The sequence below is a fragment of the Natrix helvetica genome (assembly GCF_964273705.1).
Source record: "Natrix helvetica genome assembly, chromosome: 2".
NCBI classification, from domain to species: Eukaryota; Metazoa; Chordata; class Lepidosauria; order Squamata; family Natricidae; genus Natrix; species Natrix helvetica.
In genome coordinates this window covers 104,368,662-104,387,497 of record NC_138552.1, presented here as the reverse complement: position 1 = coordinate 104,387,497, position 18,836 = coordinate 104,368,662, and the positions used below count along the sequence as shown (strand labels likewise).

General features: G+C 37.6%; 1 protein-coding gene across 2 annotated transcripts in view; it reads left to right on the top strand.

Moving 5' to 3' along the window:
* The window catches only part of PAX5 (paired box 5), a 227,668-nt gene extending 214,799 nt beyond the window's left edge, over positions 1-12,869 (top strand). For both annotated transcript variants that reach the window (XM_081943990.1, XM_081943991.1), the window contains 2 exons: positions 857-943; positions 11,830-12,869. In XM_081943990.1, the coding sequence (XP_081800116.1) occupies positions 857-943; positions 11,830-11,906 (164 nt within the window). In that variant the 3' untranslated portion in view covers positions 11,907-12,869. The remainder of the gene's footprint in view (positions 1-856; positions 944-11,829) is intronic.
* The last annotated feature ends 5,967 nt before the right edge of the window (positions 12,870-18,836 follow it).

The window sequence follows — 18,836 nt, the reverse complement described above, 5'->3', positions numbered from 1 at the left end:
CGAATCATGAAGGCTTCCCATTCGTCGTTTGCTGGGTCGAAAGGAGCGGGGGGAGCATGCATCGCCATCTTCTCTGTTTGAATTTGCCGCGCTGCGGTGATCTGAGATGGCTGCCGGAATTTCTGCCGAATTCCTGGGCTGGATCAAATCCGGAGATTCTGGAGGTAGCGTTCTTCGTCCTATCTGCCTCTCGATCCCACCTTCGTCGCCAATGTTAGATCTGGGCAACGAGAGACAGACTGCGGACACGAAGTGACTTAACAGCCCTTTATTAGTAGTAGTAGTGATCCAGCTTGCTCTGTGGTCGGAGGGTTCCCCTTTTATAGGGATCGGGTACGCCCCTCGACCAATCAGAACGATACCTGTTTCCCGCTGTAGCAGCGGACCAGAGGGGAGACTTGCCACGATATATGCTAATATCTAACAATCCTCTTAACACTATCAAGCAACATTTGCCTCTCCAGGTCTTTGGGAATGAGTTGATAGGTGGATAAAAGTGCCAAATCCAGTCTGACCATCTGACTGCCTGTGTGACTAATCACAATCACAATAATTAATTATTTAAGCCTGCCTTTCAATTTCAATACTATTAGGGGTATGACAATGATAAAATGATTTAAAATGTGAAGAACAGTAGCAAGAATAAGGATATAGTAACATGAGTAAAGAATCTAAGGGAAATTGCAGCATAAAACCAGAAGTATCCAGACTGTAATAGTAGACAACATGTCACGACCAATAACCGTCTTTCTTTTCATTCACTGCATTAAGTCATTGTTAGAATTCAGATGACTTTTAACCATCTCTGCTATTTTACTTGATCTTTATTGAGCTCTTTCCTTTCTCTCTATTTCAGGGAGTGAGTTTTCTGGAAGTCCGTACAGTCACCCACAATATTCAACATACAATGATTCCTGGAGATTTCCTAACCCTGGATTGTTAGGTAAGTTTGTTCTCATGCCATTAAAGCCACAGTTTAATCCAAAATTCAGGAGAGCAATAATGTGTCCCCATGTGCCCTGCCCAATGTACTCTTGAGGACCTTATGACCACATAACATAACACAATCCATGCTGTATGCTTCTGGGAAACCATCACCTGTTAGACTTTTATAAGAGAAGAGCGGTGGCGGCGCAGTGGTTAAAATGCAGTATTGCAGGCTAACTCACTGCCCACTGCCAGGAGTTCGATCCTGATTGCCTGAAGGTTGACTCAGTCTTCCAGCCTTCCAAGATTGGTAAAATGAAGATGCAGGTTGTTGGGGGCAATATGCTGACTCTGTAAAATGCTTAGAAAGGGCTGTAAAGCACTGTGAAGAGATATATAAGTCTGTGATATTGATATATATTTTAAATTTTATGTTCTTGTGCCTGTAGTTACAACTATGCATAAAATTTTAATAATGATGCTTCTGATAATAATAGAACATAGAATCATAGGACTGGATATAATAATAAGTTGTTTTGAAACATTCTGAAATGCCTTCTCTATAGCTAAATAGCAATGTCTAACAGTAAGTGCAATGTTTAATCACCAAATTACATAGACCAGAACTGATTAATTTACAACTCTTTCATGCTTAAATTTTAACCTGAAGTCTCTTTGTTTTTAGTTGAATTCACTTTCAAGTAATTCTTGTTGTTTAATGTAAATATGAGAGATAGGAACGGGCAACTGGATATACAATTACTTTCTTTCAACAAACCATAATTAAGATATTCATATTCCGACATCACAACCAGCATCTCAGATGGCATTTGCCAAGATTTTCTGTGGCTCACTCTCAGTCTGCCATGGTTATTCAGAGATGAAAGGAGTTTGAAAAAGCGATCTCTGTTCCTGCTGTATATAATTGTTTCCCCTTTTTCTTTTGGCACACAGGCTATAAAATAGCGCAAAGCCCCGTGTAATAAATTTAGCCATAACTGGCAGGGGTATAAAAGAAATGTAGCCTATGGGAAGTTGAATCCATTCCCACATTACATTTAACTCCCCCAAGCTATTGGCTTTATTCGTGTTATGCCTGCAGGCTTTATTAAGGCTCCACTGTGATTTGGAATTAATTTGAAGAAATGCATTAAAATGTTTGGAAGGGTGAATGCTGAGCCTGTCTGCAACTCATTAAAGCAACCATGTCGTTTCCATGAAGGGAAGACCACTTCTAACTGCATCTTCCAAATCAAGTCCAAGGCAGTGCATCCCCATAGCGTTTCCTGGCTAGTTTTCTGGATTCATGTCCCAATTTTTAATTTAATGTAGAAGAAATTATATTTCTTTTGCATATGTTTCATCATACTGCTGGCTGAATATATGGCTCCTTTGATCTTTTGGGTTTCAGTAAAGATGATGCTGTTTCAGGAGAAGAGAACAGCATAACTTATGTTTACAAATGAATAGTCTTTCTTCAGGATCTCTTCTTTCCTCTTTAAACTGCCCCATCCCCCATTTGTTCTTTATTAGATGTTTAGTATCCAGACACATAGGGGAGATTTTGGCGCATGTAATTTTGCAATAAGACAGAATCCAAATGATTCTGAAAAAACCTGCCTTACAGACCCTTGGAAGTCCCTAAGTAACTCACCCTCACCCTCCTTTAATAAGGAGGATAAGCAACATCCATTTTACGCCACTGTCAAAATCTGGCCCAATTTGACCTTACATGTGTGTAGCACATGGTGATTAGAATTCTCCTGCATAATCTATGTGAATGAGGTAAGTAAAATACCAATTAATTGTCACTTCTCTAGCAGAGAGATATTGTGCCTTAGAGACTTTCAGATTTATGGATGGCAAGGTTGTTATGTGTGACCTCTAGCAGAGAAATAATTTTGAATTTTTGTCATTTTTTAAAATTCAGTTTCTTTGTTTTAAGTAATTGAGTCCCTAAGTAATTGAGCCACCTAAGATCTACCCATCACATTTCTTGCCCTTAAACAAATCCTTTGGGAGGAATTGATGGGTTATAGCATTCTGTGTCACACTGCTTTTTACAGTACAAAATTGCCATTTACTGTGCTGTAACTAAGGGTCTGGTGCAGCTTAAATCAGAAGCTGTTTTCTAATATTATTTCAGCACATACTCAACTCAAGGCCAACTAGCTTGACATAAAATGGACTATAGCTACTTACAAAAAGCATGGAGGGTACCGCTTGGGACTGGTTCCCACAGATACAAGTACTTATTTCCTTGTTTGTTACTTGTTTGTTACTCCTTACTGATCATCAAGAAGTGTTTCACTACCTATGCAATGCCGTGAAATACAGTAGTAGCTTCCTGACATGTAGATTAAACTGACTCAATTTGGATCCTAGTATAGGTATCATTTTTATCACCCTAATCTGATATAAAGCTGTCTGCACATCGCTAATATCAAAGTCTGTCCTGCACTAGCAATGAATACAATGAGTACTGTTTATAATTAGTTAACCACTATACAATGTTTTTTTAAGGAAAAAAAAACTTCAAATAGTTTTTAATTGGATGCAATAATTGAAATACATTCAACAACATATCTTATCTGAACAAATCAGCTTCTCTAGCCAGATATCCTTCATACGTTTCCTTGACTATATTTCCTGTTCTGGAAATATGAGGTTTTTTTTTTTCTGAGCTACGTCTGTTGGATTTACTACATCTATGGGGCATTTCCCAGTTTTATTGGAAATAATCAATTTCTGGACAAAAGACAATATAACAAGAAATGTTTAAAACTTTCTCCTAAAGCCATCTATTTCATTGGGTCTTTTTGTCCTGAAATGCAGTATTTCTGAGAGTTTGGGTAGTATATGAAATACAAACCCCAGTCGGTTATTAATATTGAAGTTTGTTCTGTGCAGTATTTTGAAGAGCTTTTAAAATTAATTAACTAAAACAACAATAGCAAAAGAAGATTTTAATACGCGAAATTATAAAAGAAGGGAAAAAAAGTTGAATACTCCTTAAAAAAGCATACAAGATGTATGCTTTGTATTTACTGTTTTCTCTGAAATAAATGCCTGGCCTTATTTTCAGGGAGGTCTTGTTATTTTTGAGGTGCAGGAGGCGGCGAGCATTGCTGCTGCTGCGTTGCGCATCACCGCTCTTTTTGCGGCAGCCATTAGCATGACAGAAGGAGTGCAGTTGCTCTGGTTGTGGGAGCAGCTCTTAGGTAAGGGCATATGGGGTGCATGGGGCATGCTCCCCCTCCCTTTCAGCCCCCTCCGGCCTCACCTTACCTCGTGTTGTTTGTGTGGCAACCAATCAGAGGAAATGGCAGGGACCGGCTGCACATGCATTTAAATATTTTCGAGGAGGGCTTATTTTCAGGGGGAGGGCTTATTTTACTGCATGCACTCAAAATCCTGATTGGGCTTATTATCTGGGGAGATTTTATTTTTGGGGAAACAGAGTACAAACATCAGTTCACCAAAGCCATGATCACTTAATAGTCATCCATAACTAATCTGTTTTGATCCATTCTGTAAGTCACTGAATAGATTCTCCTTGTTTTGCTTGCCAGCCAAACTGCCCCCAGTTACATGCGAGATAGAATCTAATGTTGTTGTTAAAGTGGATAAGGCTGATGCAAGGAAATTAAGAAGCATCGTATTTATAAGTTTATCACTGTTCAAGCAAGGGAGCTAATGTGGAAGATTAGGATTGGATTTAGTCAGATTGCTTTTTGGGATAATATTAGAAGACAATCCCTGTACGTACCACTTTGAGTTGTCAGAAATAAGGAAGTATATTATTGCAAATTGTTATGATATAATATGGTAAATTATTATTTACATTGATTTGGGAAAGCAGTGGTACTCAGTGTGAGCTATGCAAATTTCTCTCATGTTTGAAATAGGGTGGAAACTGATGGTTTCAAGCTTCAATATTATAAGATCTAAGGAAAACTTTTCTTGGGGTTTTCAGCTGCAGTTGGATATTGGTTAAAACTTATGTTTTCTCTGAATTGGATGTTTGCTAGTAAAATTTGCTTTTTATTATTGAATGATTTAGGGAAGAAACCTTATAGACAAAGTGCAGAAGCTGTCAGCATGCTGGTGTCAGGCAAAATGTGTCTATGGACATTCTTGGTCATCCAGGTCATGGATGTCCCAAAAATTATTTTCCAAAAGGCAACTCATTAAAGCAACCATGTCGTTTCCATGAAGGGACAGACCACTTCTAACTGCATCTTCCAAATCAAGTCCAAGGCAGTGCATCCCCATAGCATTTCCTGGATAGTTTTCTGGATTCATGTCCCAATTTTTAATTGTTTAATAAATAGAATATGCACTTGCCACCAGAATCTTGTTGGAGGGCGGGTGATATACAAATAAAGAAGACAAATATATTCAGTTGGTAAAGAAATCTTATTGCTTAGGGGAATTCAAGTATCAGCTTCCAATTGGCTCAGTTTCTGAATCTAGGATCACTCATGATTTTGACTACAGGTAGTCTTCAATTTGCAACAGTGTGTTTAGAGATTGTTCAAAGTTACAATGGCATTTAAAAAAATGACTTATGACTGTGTTTAACATTTACGACCATTCTATCATCTCCCCCCAAATTCCAATGCTTGACAACTGACTCATGACAGTGTCCTGGGATAATGTGACCATCTTTTGCAACCTTCTGACAAGCCAAGTCAATGGGGAAGCCAGATTCACTTAACAACCATGTTACTAATTTAACAAGTGCAGTAATTCGCTTAACAACTGTGGCAAGAAAGGTTGTTAAATGGAGCATTGAAAATTTAACAAAAATCTGTCTCATTTAGCATCAGAAATGCGGGGCTCAATTGTAGTTGTAAGTCGAGGACTACCTCTATATTCAGAAGAGGAACCATTTTGTCTTTATTCTAGCTTGTATTTTTTAGATAGAGTAGGATAAAGGATGAGCAATAACTTGAATAGTTATGTTGGATTGAATGCAGCTATTGTCCAAGTAAACAACCTGGAGAGATCATCAATGAGTTTCTAGGTGGTTTTGAGATCAGGAATTGAAGAAATGAGCCATGGTGGCACAGCGATTAGGATGTAGTAGTGCAGGCTACTTCTCCTGACTGCCAGCTGCCTGCAATTTGGCAGTTCAAATGTCACCAGGCTCAAGGTTGACTTGGCCTTCCAGCCTTCTGAGATGGGTAAAATGAGGGCCCAGATTGTTGGGGACAATAGGCTAACTCTGTAAATTGCTTAGAGAGGGCTGTAAAGCACTGTAAAGCGGTATATAAGTCTAAGTGCTATTGCTAAATTGGCAAATCAGGAATAAATTACAAAACAAATAAAAAAAGAGATGGAGGAGTAGAAATGATGGGGTGGAAGTAGACTAAAATATCTTTTCATACTTCATATGAATAATGATTTCTGCTCATTTTTATTTTACCATTAGCAAATAAGAATAATATAAAGAAAAACAAATCAGGACAAATATTTTAAAAGTTGTTTGCAATCTTTGTTAACAATGATTGTTGATTAAAGAATTCAATTTCATTTGATTTTTTAATTAAATGTCTTTCTTTAACAAGATAAATTTTAGTGCAAATGTTATAGTAATATATCTTTTATTTTTTGATCATCCTTGCTGTACCGGTAATTTGTGACCTCTTCCATTATGAGGCATTCTGCTTTTCCTTTCCTAGGGAACATTTGTTCTATAGCTTAGAGGTACTTTAATAGATCTTTCTATGTTCCAATCAGTTTTTCAGCTTTATGATAGATTCTAACAACACCCTTATTTCCCAGCCTGCATAAAACCTGTAGTAAGCTGAAAGATGGATCAAACCAAACAATCAGAATTCTGAGATGGATTTGCTTTTCACACTATTTGAAATTTCATCTGATGAGCACATTAATGATAAGAAAATCTAAAGATGACATAAATCATTGTACTGATGCCAATAATCTTGGCCTAGGAGGGTTTTTTTTTGGGGGGGGGGGCAATATTCAGGTACTGCAGTAACTTATCATAATGGTATATGAGCGCCTTCCTGTGGTTTCTTAAATGACCTGACTGACATCTGCCATGTGTCATAACTTAGAGGCTCATACCCTTTAGATTCCAGTAAAGCGAGACCCAGTTGACACTGCCTCTCATAGGACTTCTGCTGTAACTTTGTTGGATATAATCAGATCTATTGCTCATAGTCAAGGTAATGAATGTAGCTTAAAAATATGTTGTTATTGAAACCATATAGGTCTTTTAGCTTCCTCTTCTGTTTCTGTGCTTTGTTTCCTCTGTACAGTGTACACTCTCTTCTGTAAGAAGAGGCAAAGAGTGAGAGAATACATCACTTTACTGTTTTCTTATTTCTACCTTCTTATAATTGAACGCTGACACAATGTCCATTTAGAAATCTTTATGAAAACTGTATTTGGAGCTCAAGCATCGAAGTCATAATGGCTGCCCTAGTTTGTATGAATGCACACACTCGCAACCCCAAGAGGTTTCAGCCACTGAAGCCTGGCGAGCTTACATGTTTAAAGTCTACTTAATACAAACATGTTAAAAGTGGATAATAGCAACCCAGTCTAATGAAGAAAAATGATTCAATTTCATGCTGGTTTGTTGTAATAACTTCTTTAACATTTTAACTCATTACTTTCGACTTGATGTTGATCATAGCGGATCTCATTTGATGCACTGTTCTCTCTTCTGTGCTGATGTGATTTGTGCACATTGTGAATTGTAAGTAAGGCTGACAGGGCTCCCTTTTGGCTACACCTGAGCTATAGATATATTTATAGAGAGAGTTGTTGTTATAGAGGACAGTGTCATAAGGCTGACAATATTGGCATGATTTCATATGAGGTGAAAAGGTATGGAATCAGTCAGTTAGGATTAGAATCAGTACTTCTATGGGCTTCTATGAAAGGATTAGGGAACAAGTAGAAGTCAGAAATGACTGTGTCAAGAAATAAATTGATGATAATATGAATTGGAAAGGAAAAATGACAGAAGAAAGGACAAATTTATTCTAGAGGAGAGTGTAATGACAGGGCAAAAGAGTGAATGTTTTGGAATGTGATGTTTTCATTTTTCACTTTAAATACAGACCCTTTTGATTTCAGCACAGAAATGTGAATGGGGGGGAAAAGTCCAACTCAGCAGATATATAAAATGCTGCCAGGGAGCTACAGAGAAAAATTATATGTTAACAGCCAGATTATTTTATAAGCATCATGAAGTAAAAATGGATCAGAAAATGAGCTTGAAGAAGAAGAAAAAAGTTGTAAACTCTTGAAGGAAGTTCTACTTTTTAAAACCAAGTTTTTAATATCGTCAATATAATTAATAGTTTTCTTTCTTTGTTTAATATAGGGTTTTGTCTAGAGTAATTTGCATAATATGGATTCATATGAATAATTATGGGTATAGAAGCTGAGGGAGTCAAGTAGGAAGGCAAAAGCTAAATACAATCAAATATATTCTAGTAATTGGGAAAATATCTATACATTTCTGAAAACTAGTTTACCATTGTGCATTTGATCTGATATCAGTTGATGACCTTTAATTGAATATGAGTATTGTCTAGTTTAAAAATTGGAGAATGGAAATTGAATTATTATCAGATGGTTACTCTATTATGTTCTTTGGTTAATGAGTGAATGCATAAACCTTAATACATGATGGACAGTGCATTGGAAAATTGCATACCACAGGAAATACACAGATTTCCCTGCAGTTGCATAGCACTAGGCTTTTGTGTTGCCCTCACAAAAGTTGAGAGCCAGTTTGGTGCAATGGTCAAGGCATCCATTCTTGTCCTGACTTCTAATCCTGCCTTAGGCACAAAACCAGAAAGGTGACTTTGGACCAGTCACTCTCTTTTAGCCCTACAAAAGAGACAATAGCAAGCTATTTCTGTAAAACCCTGCTGGGAAAACTTGTCTAGGAAATTGCCAGGAATCAAAAACAAACACAAAGGCCTGCATGCATACACAGAAAAACAGTTGGGATTTACATATGAGGATCATTAATTGGTAAATTTGATTCTTTGCAGTTCTGGAATTCAAAAGCAATTCTTCCATGGCCACAATGACCTCCCAGTAGTTGATAGAAAATGCTCATTCTTTAAAACAATCTTGCTTTCTTTTTTCACATACACACACAACTGCAGGATGAAGGTTCTTCATTGAAGGTTATAAATCCACGATGCTTCATTTGCATTTCACTTTCATGTTTTTTTTCAGCTTCCCAGTCTTGGGCCAGAAGAGAATGGCCAGCTCAAAGTCACCCAGTCAGGTTCTATGCCTAAGGGAGGACTAGAACTTGGTCTTCTTTTTCCTAGTCCACCATCTTAATCCACTTGACCACACTGGCTCTTTCATATATGCACATGTGCTAAGAATTAGCAACCTATTTCAATGCAATTGTTAAATGGATGAAATTAGAGAGCATTAGTAATAAAAACTTACAATGCAATTCTAAATTTAAGTTGCCATAGGAACTGCTTGCCCTGCAGCAACAATAGCAAGGTTATTCTACTGCTCTATGGCTCTCTACCCCAATGTTATCTTAAACCATCTTTCGTAATCCCTCATTCAGCATAAGCCAATTACAGGAGCTGCAATTCAACTCATCTGGGAAGCACTTGGTTAAGGCTGCTATTGTATTGGTTGCTAAGATTATAGCTGATCTAAACAAGCCTCAGAATATGAGTTAAGATCCATTTATTACAGAACTTTTCTCCTTGCCCTTGTTGTATCAAGAAAGGCATCTAAGGAAAGCCAAGCTATCCCCTTTCCCCTTCCTCCTCCATCTTCCCAAAATACCAGTTGGCTCTCTTGAAACAGGATGTAGAAAATCTTTTTCATCAATATTGTGCAATACTGCCAGTCTATTTTCACAGGCTCATCTGTTTGAAATATTGGCCCCTTACACATGTATTGAACTTTGTGACTTCTTCATGATATCTGTCACTACTCTATTGATTTCTCCCTGTTTCTTCTCCTTTAATGCTGTCAGCAGCGTTTTCTATGACAGGAATGGTTTTGCTGTTAGGAATTTCATTACTTTTCCAGCATGGAGAAGGTGTATACAATTTTATGTGAAAACAAGGCTTTGAAAGAGTTTGAGTGCTTTTTTTTTTTAAAAAAAAGAATTTAATACACTGTGTATGATCTATCTCGGGTGTGGATTATCTGTTCCCGAGAAACAGTTTGTAGCTCAAAGAGGCGCAACCTAGGTAAGGCTGCAATTTGACAAAGAGATGTTATGTTTAAATTTTGTATCGCAGTAAAATCTCATAGTATATGGAAAAAGGAATGTAAGGGTTCTACTAAAACTTTCTCAGGTACTACTTTCATACATAGAAATATCTTATCTCTGATTTCCTGGCTCCCAAGTTATGTCCTGCTGTGTTTCATCAATTACCAGTAGTTGTTTTATAGCTACTTTCTGTGCTGGATAACTATTGGAACTTTTTTAGCAAAATGCTCAGAAATTTTAGCCTTGGATTTTCTTTTTTTACATGCCAACATTAGCAAAATAACAATTTTGACACATGCAAAATACCCATAATGGAAGAGTGGATCATGAAGAAGATAGAATTTGCAGAAATAGCTAAATTGGTTTGTTTGAATAGGGAAAGAGCAATAAGTACTTTTATAAAGAAACCTAGGAACTCTTTATGGATTTTTGTTTTTTGGCAGAAAATTGATTTACTGGATTTACTGATTGAAAGGGCTGTATATAGAAGAAGGAAATCATGTAATTTGTGAGGGCAGAAACAATATTAATTATGTAGATTGTGTTATCTAAAGAAACAATGCATTTTATTTCATTCCAATAAGAGATGAGACTATGCAAATATCACAGCACACTCAGATAATTTATGGTGGATTTTAGGAATTTGATACACCATAACTTTTTCAAATGGTCATTTTAGCATCTGATGCATCTGATGACCAGTAAATGCTCAGCTCCATCCAATGTCCCAACTTTACCTCGAATAGGAAATAGGGACGTAAAAAGAAAAAAAAACAGTTGCATGAGTTTTCTGTAGTAACCTGGTATAATTGTTTTTTGTCGGGGCAACCTGGTCTACCCAATTATGGGACGAAGCATATGGTTTCTGTTTTCACCTTTCAGCCCCAATCCAGGAGCCTTCACAAGCAGTCGCTTTTGCGACAAACTATTTGTTGTCCTTGCCAAACTAAAAAAAGTTTGAAGGTTTATAGTTTGTGAAGGCTGCTGGATTGAGGCTGAAAGGCAAAAACAGAAACAGTACGCTCCATCCCATAATTGAGTAGACCAGGTTGCCTTGACAAAAAACAATCTTTCCCCTGGTATAGCCAACAAAGGAGGAGAGCCCGTGGCTTAGAGGTTAATACATCTACCTAATATGCAAGTAGCCTGGGTTTGAATCCCAGAAGGGTATGTATGGCTAATGAGAGCTAAATAGCTTGAAATAGATCTATGCCAGTCTCCCTTTATTTCTTTGTCAGTAAAACATAAATTCAACCAGGTATAATATAACTAAGATGCCCAGTGCTGGGCGGCTGCCAGTTCTGAGCAGTTTGGGGGAACCAGAAGTTACGATCTGTGGTGGCCCCACCCACCAATTCCGCTACTATGCTGTCCTATTTAGCTGTGTTTTTGAAGCTGCACACATGTGCGTGTGGTCACATTTTTGGTACTGGGTGAACCAGTTGTTAATTTATGTGCTGCCCACCTCTGAAGATACCCCAACTGTGTAAGACTTGCTAAATTTACTATGTCATTTCAGGGGTCTGCATAAGACCCAGTGAAGGTTTCAGATCATCTTTTCTGTTTCTGTTTTCAAACAATTTGATTTGCTTAATAGAAATTACACCTGAAACATGTTTACACAATGCTATCTTTCCTTGTTCTAGGTTCTCCTTACTATTACAGTGCTGCAGCCCGTGGAGCCGCACCCCCTGCAGCTGCTGCTGCTTATGACCGTCACTGACAAAACAAACCAAGAAGCACATTCACCACATCACGTCAGATGACACCACTGGAATCATCTAGAGTGCAACTACTGAAATCAAGCTATAAGGAACGATAAGAGAAATTGTCCAACCAGCCCACACAATGATTAGAATATTATTCTTTCAGCTAGGTGAACAGCTTATTACTTCACTGTTTTTAATTAATGGATTTCTTTAGAGATCTTAATTGAATTTCCCATTAAAAAGCACAGGGCAAACAAAGAATTAGTTTTGCTCACATTTCTTGCAGTTTGTGAAATGCAGTAGCCATGTCTAACATGCAGTTTTCTTGCTTTGGACTGACAAGCTATATCTAGTTCCTTTAGCCATGTTGGGGAATAGGAACATTTCTAATGTTGAACAATTCCCTATGGAGTATCTCTTTAATGTGTGCATTGTAATACAACATGTAGTTCCAGCTTGGACAGCACAAATTGGGTCTTAATTCAGTGAGTGGGCATTAAAGACAAAAGAAAAACAAACGTTCTACTCAAACAGCAAAGCACCAATGTAAATAACTTCTTTGTGTTACTATAGAGTGGTTTAGCATAAGTCAAATACATGGAACAAAGGATGATCTTAAAATACATTGGAAAAATGTGTTCTGGTAATGGTGCACTGATTCTAAAACTTCAGTAAGCTTTAAAACAACTCTAAACCAGGTTAACATTAACTGGCCATTTCTGGGGCTGATGTTCTTTCTAGAAAAAAAACTATTCTGACAGTCAGGTGAGCATTTGGTAATGAACCTATGACCAAATGATAGGAAGAATTACCACCTTTTTAACTATTGAATATAATGTTTATTTCTAATCACAACCAACAATATGGTTTTTGACTTTAAGTTCATCTCAATATAAAAGAAGAAATTCCAAATGACCAAAATCTTATATACAGTGGTACTTTGGTACTTGACTGCTTCAAAGCTCATCAAATTTGGTACTTTGAGTCAAATTTTAAGCCAACATTTTGACTCAAAAATGTTGTCCAAGTATATTTGTTGTTTCTTTGGTACCTAATTTGATGTGATGGAAAAGGGGGACAGCCACGGAGAATGGACAGGAAGTTGGCCATGCCAGGAAGGTGGCTGCAAAAGGAAGAGGGGGATGACCATAAAGGGTGGACAGGAAGTCAGCAGTGGAAGGTCACTGACATATCAGAAGGGACAGACAGGAAGTTCTTTTAGGCTGAAACGAAGGGTCATGTGGTAAGTCACATGGTTTGTTTGGGACTTGTCATTTTTAGTTTTTCTGTCGTGCTTCCCGGAACCAATTAATGACAAATACCAAAGCACCACTGTACATGGGAAAGAAACGCTTATACACAATGAAGTAAAGGTATTATCTCCCAAGGTAGAATTTGGGGTTATTTTTCCTTTTCAAAAAGGAATAACTTGAGTTTCTCAAATCTTAATAAAGCAGTTTTCATAAAGTTACAAGATGAGAGGTTGACAAAGGTCAGGGTTATATCATGTCATGAGCTATTTATAAGTAAAATTTCAAGACTCCTAAAGTTCCTCAACTGGAACTGACATAATATCACTAAGAATAAGTTAAGTGTATTAGTACTGTGGATTTTCATCCTGGCAAACAAAGAAAGGATTAGTGTTTCTATGCTTTAACATTTTTCCCTATGGTATATACACACCTCTACGATAGAATGAAGTTTATAAATGTTAGGGGAATAGATTGACTTCAATTATTTATGTTGCCATGAAATTCTCTTCACTCCAAGAACTACTCATTTTATCCATTTAAAAAAAAATCTTATGACCAGTGATGATCTAGTTCAGGGGTGTCAAACTCATGGCCTGGGGGTCAGATGCGTCACCTGCTGGCCACGGCCAACCCCGGTTTAGTGAAAGGGGAAAAGTTGTGATACGTCATGTGATGATGTGACACCTCGAGTTTGACACCCCTGATCTAGTTGAACAAAAGGATATGCTTAGAAGAAGCTCTCTTTTCTTATACAAAATCAGTGGAACAGAAGCTGAGTAATGATATCAGAGATTTCATAGACCTACCCAAATTGATATCCTGCACAGGAAAAATACTCTTTAAGTCTTCTTTGGTTTTTATGTCAAGAGATAATTCAATGATGAGTGCTTTTTACAGTACTTCTCAGGTATAGGGGAAAAATATTGTGCCCTGCTTTAAATTTTTTTGGATAAAATTATATGCATGTCAAGGAACTCCAAATCTTTGTTTAAAATCTAAGAATGCTCAGATGAATGGGACACTTTAAAATGAAGTTCATATGAAATTATCTTTATACTTTGCCTATCTATCTTACATTCTGTTTTTTTAAAGCCAACATGCACTTATATGTCCCCTACAAATCAGATATTTCCATCACAGGTCATTGGATGATTCACAGAACCCCAGCAGGGATCTTTTTTGCATATTTAATTCAAAGAAATGATTGAATAAATCTTATTTCAGATCATATCAGAGACCATCATTTAAGATTGGCTTTCCCCCATTCCTCCACTCCAAATAGTCTGAGCAACATATTTTTTGCTTAATATAGCCGAAGGGCACCAGGTTGGGAGTCTAAGATTTAAATTATAGGAAATAGAAAATTACAGGAATATGGACTTGCGTCAATATAAATTGCAAAGATAGCCAGCATATTAACTTAAGACCCACCCCCAAGATTCATAGAAGAGTTGCGAAACCAGATAAAAGGGATTTCCAGATGCCAGTTAAACAATAGATAGAGGCATCAACAAAAACTATTCCTTATTAATGAAAAATACCTTCTGCCTGGGCAACAAATTAGTTAACGAGTGTTCATCACATTAAACATATTCTTAGCTGCTTTTTTTAATTAAAAAGAAATCACCATCTCATGTAGAATTTTAACACATGAAAACCTTAGCTATTCCTTTTTTTAGCATCAAGTTTTATGCAGACACTAAATAGAGGACTGACTTAACCAACTAATTCAAACTGCATAACCAGCAAAGGATCCTTACAAGGGTACCTGTAGATACATATGTGATTTGAAGCTGTAAGAAAACAGTTTTATAATCACTGTTTACTGGGGCTTTCTCTGGAAGTCTGTAAATAAACGAGACTTGCACAAAGTACATTTCTGGTTAGTTGCAGCCATCATGAGGTAGCATCATACTCCTTTGTGCAAGGGGAATAACTATTGTTTCACCCATAAACTATTGACTTACATTCTAAAAAGACTGCTCTCCTTTTGCTCAGTTTTGATGTACAGGTAGTCCTCGACTTACGATCACAATTGACCCCAAAATGTATGTTGCAAAGCAAGACATTTGTTAAGTGAGCTTCTCCCCATTTTGTGACCTTTCCTGCCACAGTTATTAAGTGAATCACTGCAGTGGTTAAATTAGTAACACAGTTGTTAAGTGAATGGCACTTTTCTTCAGTGCCATTGTATGGTCACTAAATGAACTGTTGTAAGTTGAGGACTACCTGTATGGGTCTGACCTTGAGAGATAGGAAGAAGAATCACAGTCTAAAAAACCTTCATGCAAAAGATAACTCAGCTCACAAAAAAGAAAAAGAGTATGGGCTGTATCTCAGAAAGTATTTCTCTTCTTTTCCGGAGAGTAAATGTAAAACAGGTGAGAAATTCTTTCAGACTAGCAAGATTCAGATACTATAGCCTTACAATAAAGGTAGTGTTAGTACTCATGGTTTGTGCTTCTTGTCTGAACCAGCTCAAAAAGCTGACAACATGCCCATAAAGTCTTGTTGATCCTTTCCCAGCAGATCTAAATCATAAATATGCAGATAGAGGAAAAAGTTGACATTCATTGGAAGATGTAGAGCAAATGTTTTAACAATATAGTTGGAGTGACCAAGTACAGCATTTTTTACTACAAGTCTTTAACCTTTTCAACAAGTGAAATAAAAAACAATACTGTCTAACCATCCCACTAATCCCTAATTTTTAACCATGGAGAAAAAGTGAAAGATTCCTGGGTCAGACACTATCCTAATGCTATCCTCTCCTCTTTAATGGGGAACCAATTCAAGTCCCTGCAGAAAACCTCTCTGAAAACCATCCAAGAATAGCTCCCTCACCAATGTTTTAATTTAAGAAAGGGAAAGTCCTAGTAAACATCCCCCCCTCCCAAAAAACAGCACAGGAGATGGAGCCTTTGTTAATATGAGCTTTACTACTGCTTCTGTTCTAGCAGAACTAGAGAGCCCACCATTATCCATCTATGTAAAATACCACCCTCTGCCTTTCAGCTTTCCCCAGACATGGAAGTATTGAATAGGAAGTAGGTATCTGCCCCCACCCACAGAAAAAACCTTCTCTCCTAATCTTGAAAGAAGCTTCATTTTAGTCTGTAACCACCTCCTTTACCAATGGATCCAGTTCCTTGACATGAGAAGTCACCCCACATATTTTCCATGAAAGACTGAAGAGTGATATTGTTATTTTTTTTGCTAATTATAAGTTTGAGTAAATATATTCAAATCCAATTCAAACTGTACCTAGATAGCTATGCTTCCATCAGAGGTTCAGCTGAGCTACACCTGGGAGCTACACCTGGAAGCATGGCTGTTTCTCATTTGATTCTTGTTTTTGCCTAGGCAGGGCATCACAATTGAGATCATGAGAAAGGCAATATATGAATTAGCCTCTTCTAGTGTTAAAAATATTAGGGATTTTTTTTCCATCCATGTGTTTTTAAGAGAGCCATCTTCATTACTCTGTTGTAGTAAAAAAAACTGACAAGGGGAAAAGATTATGTGGTATAAATTTCCACAAACCAAACCACAATATTGTGCTAGATTTTTCATGACCCAAGATAGTTGGTTGCTTACCTAGAACAGAGGTGTCAAACTCGATTTCATTGAGGGCCACATCAGGGTTGAGTTTGACCTCAGGGGAATGGAATGGGTGTGGCCACCTCAACATCACTCATGTCGGGGGCACCTTTGGTGGCCTGAGTGCTCTGCCAGTGAAAATAGGCTCCCTAGCTCCGTTTTTGGCTGTAATGCCCTCCTGCAATTCTCTGCCAGCGAAAACAGAGGGTTGCAGGAGGCTTTCTCAGCCAAAAACAGAGCTCAGGAGCCTGTTTTCGCTGGCACAGGCATTGCGGGCCAGTATTAGCTTTTTACAGGGTGGCCCTGTGGGACAGATCTAAGCACCCCACGGGCTGGATCTGGCCCCCGGACCTTGAGTTTGATACCCCTGATCTAGAAGTTCTATGCTCCTATCTGTGAAAGTACAGTAGCTTAATGTGTATCAATGGAAAATCCAGAAAATGTGCCTAGATGGGGTTTACAAATCCCACAGCCTCTGCCTTAACAATGTGGCAGTGAAAACAATCCTTTAAATATTTTAGCCTTACAATGCTCTTCCACTGCTACTGGGTAAAAGATAATGTTGTCCTAAACACAGACTACTACTAAACACAGGACTACAGCTAATAAGAGGAAAACGTATTAGTATCGAGTTCTAGTCCCCAAGCACTTACTCTGAGACTTTTTCTCTCCAGCTTTAACTGGGAAGTGCATGGTTTGATGATGACAGTAAGCATTTCTATCTGTTAAATCCTGATCGGTCACTCTCAAAAGATTTGGAGGTGTGACTCTCTTTTGATAAGCCCTAAAAAGAGTGGATGCTTATCTGAAGCATCTCCAGTTCTTTTGAGGTTTAATATTCCCAATGTTTTTCTGGACCTTAAAGCTTCTTCCAGTGGAGCAAGATTAACTCTAAAGGGAAGGATCATGTCTTTGCCATGTTTTGAATAGCTATAACTAACTTAAGGTTAGCCGATTCCAACAACTCCCTTCTAAATAAGACTAAGATTATATATTTCTAGAATTGTTTACCTGATATAGGTCTCCTTTACAAACAGCTTTCAAACCAATTGAGTTTCAGATGATTTTGTTTTATGAATTCATTGAATTTAAAATTTGGTTTACTCAAAATGTTCTTGGAGACGAAGCTCATGAATGAATGTACACTTTCTGACTGGGCTGCAAGCAAATGGGACTATGATGACAGTAAAAAACAACAACTGTTAGTTGATAATTGCTGAATACCATCAAGATTAATTAAAATGGGGGAGGGGGAGTTTTAACAGGATCAAAATCTACCTAAAATCATTTGACTAGAAGCATGAATCACATGACAATGCCAGCTGTAATTCATGGGACTTAATACCAGAAATACCTTTACAATTGCACTTAATGTGGTTATTTTTTCCTCCATGAATACTTTTGTGTATACTGCGTTTCAAGCATAAAGACCAAGGCAATATAGATTCCAGGGCATTTTAGGCCTCTTGTATGGTATGTGCAACAGTGTGTGTTTGCATTTCTTTCGAAATGAGACAAAACAGAATTGCTGAATGAGCCAATGTTTTCCCAGTTACTTTGTCAAGTCTGCAACTATGCTGCCAATACTCACACTAGTTACTAAAGTCAAGTCAGTCCCTTGAATGTGGGTTTTGCACGCTCACAATTTGAACTGCTTGAGAGGTTGTATTACTTCTCAATACATTTATGCCAAGTCTATGGAAAATGTGCTTTCTGAGCTGGGCTGCACACAGCCACTAGGTGGCTGAGGGGTTTTTTGGATTTCTGCTGCCATCTAGAGGTAGTCTGAATTGTTGCTATCCAGAACCAGTAAACATAGGGACTTCATCTGTAACTAAAACAATCTATCTATCATAGAGGTTTAACTGTGATGTCCAGGATCCAAAGAACTACATACTGTAGATACATCTGAGATCTCAGATATCCTGAACAGATTATTTTTCTTTGAACATCCTATACTCAGTCACAATTTCCCTTTTAAGGTACTTTCATTCCCTTCCTCCATTTCAAAAATATTGATGCATTGGGAATTGTCCTTAAAAATCAAGTCCCAAAGTGAAAAGGTGGAATTTGCCGCCGTATGCTTTGGAC